Source organism: Gadus chalcogrammus, chromosome 18 (assembly GCF_026213295.1).
Source record: "Gadus chalcogrammus isolate NIFS_2021 chromosome 18, NIFS_Gcha_1.0, whole genome shotgun sequence".
Classification (NCBI taxonomy): domain Eukaryota; kingdom Metazoa; phylum Chordata; class Actinopteri; order Gadiformes; family Gadidae; genus Gadus; species Gadus chalcogrammus.
The window spans coordinates 18,285,047-18,296,144 of record NC_079429.1 but is presented as its reverse complement, the minus strand read 5'-3'; the positions used below and the strand labels follow the sequence as shown (position 1 = coordinate 18,296,144).

Here is an 11,098-nt window from a genome sequence, read left to right as displayed (position 1 = left end):
CAGAGTAATATAGGAATTAGAAGGACGAGGCAAGCTGATTATGTTTTTTATTAAATGGCAATAATGATAATAATAATAATAATAAGGATAATAATAATAATAATGATAATGATAATAATAACATATGGATTTCAAGATACAATATTTGTTCTAAATACAACAGATGAGCTTAAATCAAAGTACACAAGATAATCCACAAGATATTCTCACAAGAGATGAGAACACCTGATGAAGACCTCCCCCAGAAGAGGCTTCTTCTGAACAGCATATAAGGGAGTGTTTCATGTATTTATAGACAAAGCCACTTGAAGGTCAAAGCCTAAAGGACAGCTGCTAATGGGGAACGAAGACCTGCGCTCCACTTAGAGGTGGAAACACAGCAGAGTAGGTTCTCTGCTGTCCTGTACCTCTGCCCCCTCAGCCCAGAAGAGACATCATCAGCAGCAGGGAGGAGAGCGTGACGTGACGGAGGCCCGCCGTGGAGCTGCTGCTGCTGCTGCCGGTCGCCCCGCCGCCAGAGACGAAGGTAGAGAAGCCGATCTGGGCCACCTCAGCCGGCCCTCCCCCCGCCGCCACCTGGTCCCTGATCCAGGTCTGGTGCGCAGAGACCCGGGTGTACACGTCAGGGATCCCCTTAGCACAGATATCCCCGAAGCTGACCACGCCCGCCTGGATCCACGCCGAGTTCTGCTGACAGATGAGGGGACTCCCAGAATCCCCCTGGAGAGAGAGAGAGAGAGAGAGAGAGAGAGAGAGAGAGAGAGAGAGAGAGAGAGAGAGAGAGAGAGAGATGGTAAGAGAATGTTAGTTTAATGCACTAAGTGGACAAGGGATACAAATCAAACATCAAAGATATGATGTGAATCCTAACTAACAAATAGAAGGAAAAACATTCAATCAAAACCCTATTTTCCCCCCTCAAAATAATAAATTATTTATAAGAAATGCAGTAGAAAAAGTTGTATTTTACAGTTTTTCTCAGCTTTGTTACATTTCTCAGATCAGAATGGAAAATCTCAAAACTGCTTGTTCAATTTTAACATCCTTGTTTCACTTCTGCACATCAAAAAAGCAGTTCCTCATTTCTTTGAACAAAGTTGCAAATGCTTTGGTAAATTCATGCAAATGATTATGCACAATTCTCTGCTCTTTCCTACATTGTCAATTGCTTATGTCATGTTGTTCAAAATGTTTCATAATGGGTCACTGTCGAATATTCTCACCCCCCACAGAATTTAGGCATTAGCTCATTGCATAAGACTTTACATTCAAAATGGTCTAATAAAAATGGTCCTCCGCAACATCGCCAGACTCCGCCCATTACTGACCCAATCCAGCACTGAAATCCTAGTTCACTCATTTGTCACATCACGCTTAGACTACTGCAACGCCCTCCTCACCGGACTCCCCACCAAACTCATCAACAAACTGCAGATCATTCAGAACTCAGCCGCCCGGATCATCACCCGCACCAAATCATCTGACCACATCACCCCTGTCCTGATCCAACTTCATTGGCTCCCAGTACACTACCGCATCCAATACAAAACCCTACTCCTCACCTACAAAGCTCTCCACAACCTAGCCCCCAGTTACCTCTGCGACCTCCTCCAAGAATACACTCCCTCCCGCTCCCTCCGCTCAACCTCTGCTGGACTACTATGTATCCCCACATCACGACTCACTACAATGGGTGCCCGGTCATTCAGCTGTTCAGCACCCAGGCTCTGGAACTCCCTCCCCCCACACATAAAACAGTCAGACACCCGGTGCGGCCACACCAAACGCGTTACTCGCGTTAGGGGCGTCAAAATTCGGCATTTTTGCATAGGGAACCATTGGTATAGGCGCGTTGACGCGTTACATGCGATGAAGCGTCAAGTTAGGGGCGTTACGCGCGTCAGACGCACGTAAACGCAGTAACGCGCCCAACGCGCCAACGCCCGGAGTTCAGAAATCTGAACTTTCAACGCTCCAACGCGTGACGCTTGGCCGCGATAGCCAATCAGCGTTGAGCTTGACCCGACGTCACTGGCAGAGAGTAGTGAGCTTGGGCAGAAGCATACGGCCGACATCTTTCTATATTCTGGGTGGAAATAGTAACATAGTTACGCTATTAAATGCGTTTATGGAAACATTTTTAGCGAGAAATGTGCATTTTACTTTCATAATGTTCGGTGAATGTGAAGGATGTTTGGTTTGATAGTTATGACGAAGAGGGAACGCTCCGTTCACTTGCATGGACAGAGTCGCTGGATGCTAAGCAACCTCAATGTCTTGGCGGACTATTTCTCTGCTGATCAACACTACGAATGCTGGAAACACACCAGACACACCATGTGAAGTTATTTAACCCGATTATTGTTATTTATATCAGAGATTATTTAATCTAACCCGATCTAAACTCTATCACCCAAACACGGCAGCGTTTGGGGTTCCTACCTCGGACTCCAGCGCAGCCACGGCCGACAACTATCTTTATTCTGGGTGGAAATAGTAACATAGTTACGCCATTAAATGCGTTTATGGAAACATTTTTAGCGAGAAATGTGCATTTTACTTTCATAATGTTCGCTCGGTGAATGTGAAGGCTGTTTGGTTTGATAGTTATGACGAAGAGGGAACGCTCCGTTCACTTGCATGAACATGGACTCATCTAGCTGCGTTGGCGCGTTGACGCGTTGGAAGCGTTGAACCGAGTAACCACCCCACAATGATCAAGCGTCAGGTTAGGCGCGTTACTCGCGTTATCCAACGCGAGTAACGCGTTTGGTGTGGCCGCACCCCTTCAAGTCACAACTCAAAACTCACCTGTTCAAACTCGCACACAACGTCTAACGTGATTGTTTGTTTGTTTTGTTTTGTCTTGTTTTTTTTTTTTTTGTTTTTTTTTATTATGTTTATTTATTTATTTATTTTTTCCACAATTTCTTGTTTTTTTTTAAACGATTTATGATGACTATATGCTCTGTAAGGTGACCTTGGGTGTCTTGAAAGGTGCCTCTAAATTAAATGTATTATTATTATTATTATTAATAAGATAAGTATTTTTTTCTAAATCTGTCCTGAATTGGTAAATCTTTGCCAGCTAAATCTTGACTTTCTCAAGCGAACGGAAATGTGTGAAGGGTTGGATCAACCAACGATCATCCAGTTTACTGAAATAGTTCAAAGGTGCATCTCATGAACCATCAACTGGCAACATATAGCTGGAACACAACACAATGTTACAATGCCAGAGAGATGAAGAAGAGGAAGAGGAGTGAGGCTGCGAGAGAAGAAGAATTTGTGGCCCAACAGACAGGAACGTCAGGAGGTGTAGGAAGACTGCACTGTAATTCCTACAGCACTGCATGTACAGTTTTCTCTAAGGAGACAGCAATTTGACTGTCTTATTCGTACACAATGACATAAGGACTTGTCATTCTGATGGCACTGACATGTTCATTGACACAGATATTTACTTTTGAGAGATGAACTAAGGATTTTGAGCAAGAGACTGGCTTTTGCAGGCAATCCATGGTGTTTTGCTATTTGTAAATTTACTAAAGCGAGTGAGAAAAATTGTAACATCCTGTTTTGTGTTCTACTTCCTGTTTTTTTGTGAATTTTTGTCTACCTCATTGAGAGAGAGAGAGAGAGAGAGAGAGAGAGAGAGAGAGAGAGAGAGAGAGAGAGAGAGAGAGAGAGAGAGAGAGAGAGAGAGAGAGAGAGAGAGAGAGAGAGAGAGAGAGAGAGAGAGAGAGAGAGAGAGAGAGAGAGAGAGAGAGAGAGAGAGACAGAATAATCTCAATGTTGCCATTAGTGTTGACCTGAGCAGGCGGTAGGAAAGACGTGGAATGCTAAAGGAGGCTCTTTTTCTTTGGTTTAAGTTTCTGCTTAAGGCCGATGTAACATCAAGATAAATAAACAAGTAATAAAGAAGTTAGGAGCAAGGCCACTGAGCATGTGTTGAAAGGTGGTATTTTGACAACACTGTGGATCGCTGCAGACATGGCAGTTAGTCTTCTATGATTCTGTTTGACACCTTGTGTTTTATCCGTTCTCTGATGGTTCTCGTATGTAATCTGGTATTTTTTATATTCAATTGAATATAATCTTATTTAATACTTTAATCATAATACTTATAGACCCAGAATGATCCATGGGCTTGATATTGGTGGAGAAATCGAGTGGCACATTTCTGATGTAAAGATTTCTCCCCCTTTGAGGTCTACTAAAAGACTGCCGGTCCTTCATAGACATGACCAACGGTAATGGGCCACTTCCCAAGGCTTCTCAGTGGGTCTAACAGTGGCTCACCTGGCAAATGCCCTTTCCCGGCTCTCCAGCGCAGAGCATGGCTGCGGTGATGTTCACGCTTGGGAAGTGGCGCTGGCACTGCGCCCGGGACACCACGGGAATCAGCGCACGCTGGATCACGTTGGAGACGGCGTTGGCTGAGGAGGAAGAGACAGAGAAATATGAAACCCGTTTGTCTGGTTTGGTACGCTCCATGTGGGGCCCATCTACCCCGCTACAGCGTATTCTGGTGGTGGTATAAGTGTCTTGTGATTAGGGGGTCATCTACCAGCACAAAAGGATAAGATTCATCTAGACATCTAGTACTATGGTAAGCAGTGAGCAGTGTGTACCGCTCAAATTCATTTTACGATCGACGGCAATCGATCAGCATTACAGGGATTCTAGCTAGTAAATACCCTGCCCCTGCTATTAGAAAGCCAGTGTGCTGTGTTTTAATTTCAGTCTTTACACTGTGGCTGATTGGTCAGTAATTTGCCAGAGATGAAAGGAACTGGGAAAGTCATATTTCAGCAAAGACAAAGCTTCCTTGTTTTGTATGGGCGTTAAATGAATGACCATCTAGTCACTACCCAAGAATGAGAAACACATCATTTAGCAGAAGGAAGGGGTGAGGTCTTAGCTGTGGGTTTGAATCCAAAACCTTTCGGACCCCAGTTGAACACCTTGGTACTATAGTGGTTAGGTGGTGGAGTGGATAATCACTACCCGGCAATCACTACCCGGCAAAAAACTAAATCGGAGGCTGAACCCTGGTTGAATGAAACCACCAGGGCTTCTAGACAGGAGTGTAGAAGAGCTGAGAGAAAGTGGAAAAAGGACAAACTACAAATGTCTTTCCAAATTATGCGAGATTGCTGGCGCCACTACCAGTCGTCTGTGAGAGAGGCCAAACGAAAATATTTTTCTGAGATCATTTTGTTAAATTCTCACAAACCTCGTGTATTGTTTAAGGTGATTAACTCTGCTCTGAATGCACCACAGGCGTTGCCAATTGAGGGGTCTCCTGCTGTGTGTGAAGACTTTCTCAGGTTTTTCATTGACAAAGTGACATCTGCTAGAGCACTTATTTCTTTAAAAAAGACAGAGGTTATGGTTTTCAGTGGCTCTGGTGTGTCCCCCCTGGTTGACCTAGGCTACCTGGAACAGTTCCGTAGGCCAATCTTAAATAACCTGGGGGTTAAGGTGGACACTGACCCCAAATTTGACACCCAGGTAAAAGCTGTGGTGAAGTCCAGCTTCTTCCAGCTAAGGCAGCTGGCAAAAATTAAACCAATGCTTCAGAGACAGCATTTTGAAACAGTAATCCATGCGTTTGTGACCACCCGGCTGGACTACTGTAATGCACTTTACATGGGGATTAGTGAGGCCTCCATTGCCCGCCTCCAAGTAGTTCAAAATGCCGCAGCTCGTCTCTTGACTAACACTAGAAAGTACGACCACATTACACCTATTCTGGCTTCATTGCACTGGCTACCTGTACGTTTTAGGATTCATTTTAAAATACTTTTATTTGCGTCTAAAGCCTTAAATGGCCTTGCCCCACCATACCTCTCCGAGCTGCTAAAACCCTACACTCCTAGCCGTTCTCTTAGGTCAGCTGACCAGCTGTTTTTGGCCAAACCCCGTACCAGGCTAAAACACAGAGGAGAACGTGCCTTTGCGGTAGCAGCCCCAAAATTGTGGAACACTTTGCCACTCCATATTAGACAAACTACATCCCTGTGTCTCTTTAAAACCTTGGTAAAAACGCACCTTTTTTATTTGGCCTTTGGACACTAGATGGCGTGTTGATGTGATGTAGAAGTGTTGGGTCATGTGTTTTTTACTTATTTTATACTTATTTTATCTCTTTTTCTGTGTGCAGCACTTTGGAAACCCATGTGTTTGTTTAAACTGTGCTATATAAATAAAGTGGATTGGATTGGATTACCCTGCCCTCAGCCATCCATAATATGCTACTATAGCAATCGTGTGGTTTCTAAATGTTGTCAGCTACTAATTATATCTTATTTGTATTAGTCCTCAGCCTAATAATTATCCTTTCTGTTCACATAACCAACCCTCCCAAAACTGCGTCACTCGAAAGGTTTTAACTAAAGAGGAACCAATCAACCTTTGCTTTGACTCTTATCTTACCATTTTGTGTCTGCTTGCCCCAGCCTGTCAAATAACAGAAAGTGTCATTGAAAGTGCTGGCACTGTCCGCGAGGCAGACGGGTCTGATGTAGTTGCTGTACTGGACGGCACTGTCGAGGCGCAGGAGGGCCAGGTCGCTGCCGTTCACGGGGCTGACGTTGTAGCTGGGGTGGATGAAGATCTGACGCACGCTGCGCTGAATCTCGTTGGGGTTGGGTCCCTGCTGGGTCTGCCGGCCCAGGAACACGGCGTAGTCGCCCACCGTCATCCTGGTGGGGGACGAGAGGATTACATCAGGGAGGGTTACGTCTGATGCTTAGGCTTAGGTTTTAGGTTAGACATGGTTATGCTTAAGAATAGGTTAGAGATGTAACCTAACCTAAGTTTAGGGTTAGGTTAAAGATGGTTAAATTCAGGATCAGGTTAGAGATGGTTAAATGTTGGATTAGGTTACATATGGATTCATTTAGCATAAGGTTAGAGATGGTTAAGTTTAGGATTAGGTTAGAGATGGTTTAGTTTAGGTTCTGAGGGGAAGGCGTGCCTTGGAGCTGCCTTTCCAGCTCTCAAACCTCAATCCGCAGAGCAGCTTCAAGTTCCCGCATTCAGTCAGAGGTGGTGAAGCGTTCAAATCAGGGTGTTATGGCGGTTATGTGCCTCTGGGTGGCGGCAGCTTACGACTGTATGCAGTGGGCGGCGGTCAGCACCCACTGCTGGTTGAGCAGGGTGCCTCCGCACGTGTGGAACCTGGGGACGCCGGCGCTGCCGATGTGCAGGCTGGCCAGCCAGGGCCAGCTCCCTTGGGATGAGGCCCCGCCCCCCACCACCCTCGGGTTGAGGGGGGCCATTCCACAATCTGGCGAAACAGACCACCACATTGGGCATGACGTCGATGTTGAAGAGGATACCAGAGCACTGTTGAACTTGTTGGTTCTGGTTAGTGAATAGGGTTCCAAGGACTGCTCTGCCTTTCCCCATCAATGCGCTACGAATCTAGGGAACTATCGACATCATTTCTGCTTTACAACATAAAAACATTATGCTGAAACCACCATATGATAATTTAATTTTAGCTGATTGTGGTGACAAAATAAATGCTATAATTAAAGAACCAAGTAAGTGGTTCCAGTAACGGCCTACTGTGTACTCCTCATCATGTATCCTTCCCTGTTGCCGCAGACAGTTATGCAACCCAACACAGGTATTATATTCTGCGTTTCTTGATTCTCTTACATTAGCAAATCAGATTAAGAACACTCGGGTAACTCAGAAGTAAAGCAAAAACAACTCCTCTGAGCGAGCCACCAGTGCCAATTTGCAGCCTCACTGAATCTTTACCTTTACAATTGGATGTGAATGTACGGAACGGGATTAGGGACACATGTGAATTTAGTTTGAGTTCTGACTTTTTAGTCAGAATTCTGAGAAGAAAGTGAGAATTCTGAGATTAAAGTCAGAATTCTGACTTTGAAGTCAGAACTCTTTTTATTCAGACTTTAAAGTAAGAAATCTGAGAATAAAGTCCTAATTCTGAGTTTAAAATTGTGACTGTAAAAAATTCTGACTGTAAAACATTCAATGTGATGTATGTCTGTCTCTAGAATCAACTTTTCCTTCCTCTGAGCATGTGATAGGGAGGTGAAAGAGAGTAGTTAGCTGCTATGCTCTTGATTGTCTCTTTGTGTTTAGCATACTTCATGCATTTTGTAAGGCAAAAAAACACAATTTCACTCACCCTGTGCCTGGATTTCTGTTAGACAAACACAAAGAAGAACACTGTTTTTTTATATATTCATACAAACATAGACCGGCATATTTCTGTTCTATTTCAATTTAATTTGTCGCAATTATTGCAATGATTCAAAACCGAAATAAACTGTGACTCAAACATCAAATTCAGAACATTAACCCAGGACAGTATCTAAACATACCTTGCCCATTCCATGCAAAGGCCAATAGCAGGAGTCCTAGTGCCCATGATGCCATCGTTAAAACTGTTGGATAAACTCTTTAAGCACTGAACTCTTCACACACTCAGGTTCAACCGTCTGCTGTTCACTGAACTCTTGACACACTCAGGTCCAACTGTCTCCTGTTCTGCAGGACCTGCCCCTCTTCACTCTTCAGGGCTCTACTAGTAACGGATGTATAATTGATAAAAATGTAACGAAACAGGTTTGTGTTTAAATGTGAGCCGTAATTAAGGGAAGAAGAAAGCAATCCTACGGCTGAGTCACGTCACAATAACAGCACTAAAGACGTATTGACAGTCGGTCATCAAATAGTTTCTGCCAATAAAGATGTGCCTGGGTTCTTCAGTTGGATTTGGCTGCAGCGTCCCGCCAGCGCCCTAACTGGGCGTGCGTTGTTGTTGAGGTCTCATAATGCAGCTGATTGACGTGAGGAGGACGCAGCCGTCCCTTGGGATGACGTGTTCCTTTAGAATTGATTCGGGTTGGGCTCTTCCGTTTTGTTTCTTACAATGCGTTCAATGAGGGCGTAGGTTTGGTTTGAACACTGGTAGGGACACATCTTTAAACATTGTTGCTCATCATTCCAAGGGCGGATTAGGAGTCCGCTCATCTCCAAATTGAACGGCGTGGCCATATTGTGGGTGTGTGTCCAAGATTAATTTATATTTTAAGCGTATTGATGTATTACTGTAAGATTTCATAACAATAGAATTCCATTGTTAACTAGCAAAAGGTGCAGGCCTTCTCACAAACTGCATCAGGATGCTTATGCTTGCGGAACATACCTATTTATTTGTTTAATTCCCGGGGCTAGACCAAATAAGCCAGACCTCTTTTAGTCCATTAGCTCAGTGACTCCCAATCGATTTGTGTTTCTATATCCGTAATGAAGTGCGTTAATTAGGTGAAGTGTGTATAATGAAGTGGCCTGCACCGGAACAGACTGGGTAGAATTGGAATATCATATTAATAAGTATGATTTATGGGCGCCCCGGGGGCTCACCTGGTAGAGCTCGCCACATTAAGGCTTAGTCCTGGTTGCACCGACGTGGGTTCGATTCCTGCACGTGGTCCTTTGCTGCATGCCCTCCCGTACGTTCCTCTCTATCATAAAGCATATAAATGAAAAAATAAATCATAAACAAATAAATAGCTATGTCAAATTAGTATATTTTCAAAAATTAGAATAATTGTGTATGCCATAACATAACCCAACATCACCCAATAGACCTAACCCCAACTTGAACAAATTCCACATCTCCTGAATGTAGAAGGTTGAAGTAAACATCATGTCACATTATTTTTTTCTTTTACATAAAACCATCAAAACCAGATTAAGATGCTGAATTCTTCCTCTGGAAATATAAATAACCTGGCCATATCCTGCTTTACAGTGGTTGGCTGGGCCAATGCTAGATGTGACCCTTTATAACATGAATGAGGTCTCTGGTTGCGGACACATCAACCCCGTCTGTTGCTGTCTTGACAGTGAATTTATCGCCACATCCAACTAGACTCGAGACACACCACTGCTTAAAATGAAGTAGATCATGAAATCGAGGTAATCAGAGGCGCACTGAACCCAAAATATTTTCTGTTTCTGTTTAAAAAGTGGTCATGTCTCATATGATCATGAACATAGTATGCCGTTTTGTCAGGTTACTAATAAAGGCCCATGATTTTGAGATAACAGAATTCAAATCCTAATTTGAATCCATTGTATTTAAGCTTCCTGTTTTCTTTGTTCCCCAGTGAGCACACATATTCCTTTCAGCCTCAATGTCTTTCTGTTTGATCTTCCTGATTTTTGATCTTCCCTGTTGGTAATAGTTTACATTTGACCTTTGGGAGTTTGATTATCTGGATGTTTGAGTTTGTTTTATTCAGAATTACCTTTGTTAATTGTGACTTTGATTTGAACTTTACCTTGTGTCCTGAGTGTCTCTGTGTCTGGGTCTCTACTGACCACATCTGTCGCGGTGCAAGGGGTGTTGGGGCTCAAACAAGGTTGAGGCAGGGTGTGGTTCTGCTGTCATGCTAACCATTTCCTTACCATGGCTGCTGACAGCACTTGGATCAAATCCTACCTTTCTGACACTTTCCTGCCCAGCCATTCAGATACCAGTTAGCTCCACTTGATCAAGAAGGACAAACGGTTTCATGAGGGGAGGAGGAAGAGAGACTGTTCAGGGAGTCCAATCCCCCCTCTGGAGATAGTCAAATACACGCACCATCACGGTCTGCCTTCCAGAGCCACGGGGGTTACTGGTTTCGGGGTTACAGGACCTTCTGGGAGTGGGGAGGAGCCCAGGCAGCAAGGACGCCCTCACGTCTCTCTGGAGGAGCATCAGTGTGAGGGAGGGGGGAGACGTCTTGGGCACTTTTTAGCATTGTGTCTTGTAAAAGACTGGGCACATAGTCCGCATCAGGGAGGGAGATGACTGGAAGACAGCGTTCAATAATATTAGTGCTCCCTATGATTTGTTTCAATAATAATGTGTACAATATGACATTGTTGAGATGAGAGTGAGGGAGGGAGCATTTACAGCACATCCCACAGGTTCTCCCGTAGCTGTTAGAGAATCAGCTTTATTTCAAGCTAGATGTTAGTGCCGTCAAGGAATGGCCCGTTTCCTCAGATTGCAAACAGTTACAGAGGTTCTTGGACCTTGCACATTCAAGAG

At 44.1% G+C, this 11,098-nt stretch overlaps 1 protein-coding gene across 2 annotated transcripts; it reads right to left on the bottom strand.

Annotated features, from left to right (window-relative positions):
* Positions 1-31: 31 nt before the first annotated feature.
* Positions 32-8,480, bottom strand: LOC130371978 (chymotrypsinogen B-like). 2 transcript variants are annotated; one of them, XM_056577876.1, is made up of 6 exons: positions 8,373-8,480; positions 8,177-8,191; positions 7,120-7,297; positions 6,442-6,710; positions 4,303-4,439; positions 32-720 (listed from the first exon to the last, which is right to left on the bottom strand). In XM_056577876.1, exons 1-6 carry the CDS (start codon positions 8,425-8,427, stop codon positions 418-420), a joined length of 957 nt encoding a protein of 318 aa, XP_056433851.1. In that variant the 5' UTR covers positions 8,428-8,480; the 3' UTR covers positions 32-417. The 2 variants fall into 2 exon arrangements, with proteins under 2 accessions (XP_056433851.1, XP_056433852.1); XM_056577877.1 differs by lacking the exons at positions 8,177-8,191; positions 8,373-8,480 and adding an exon at positions 7,780-7,810.
* Positions 8,481-11,098: the final 2,618 nt, after the last annotated feature.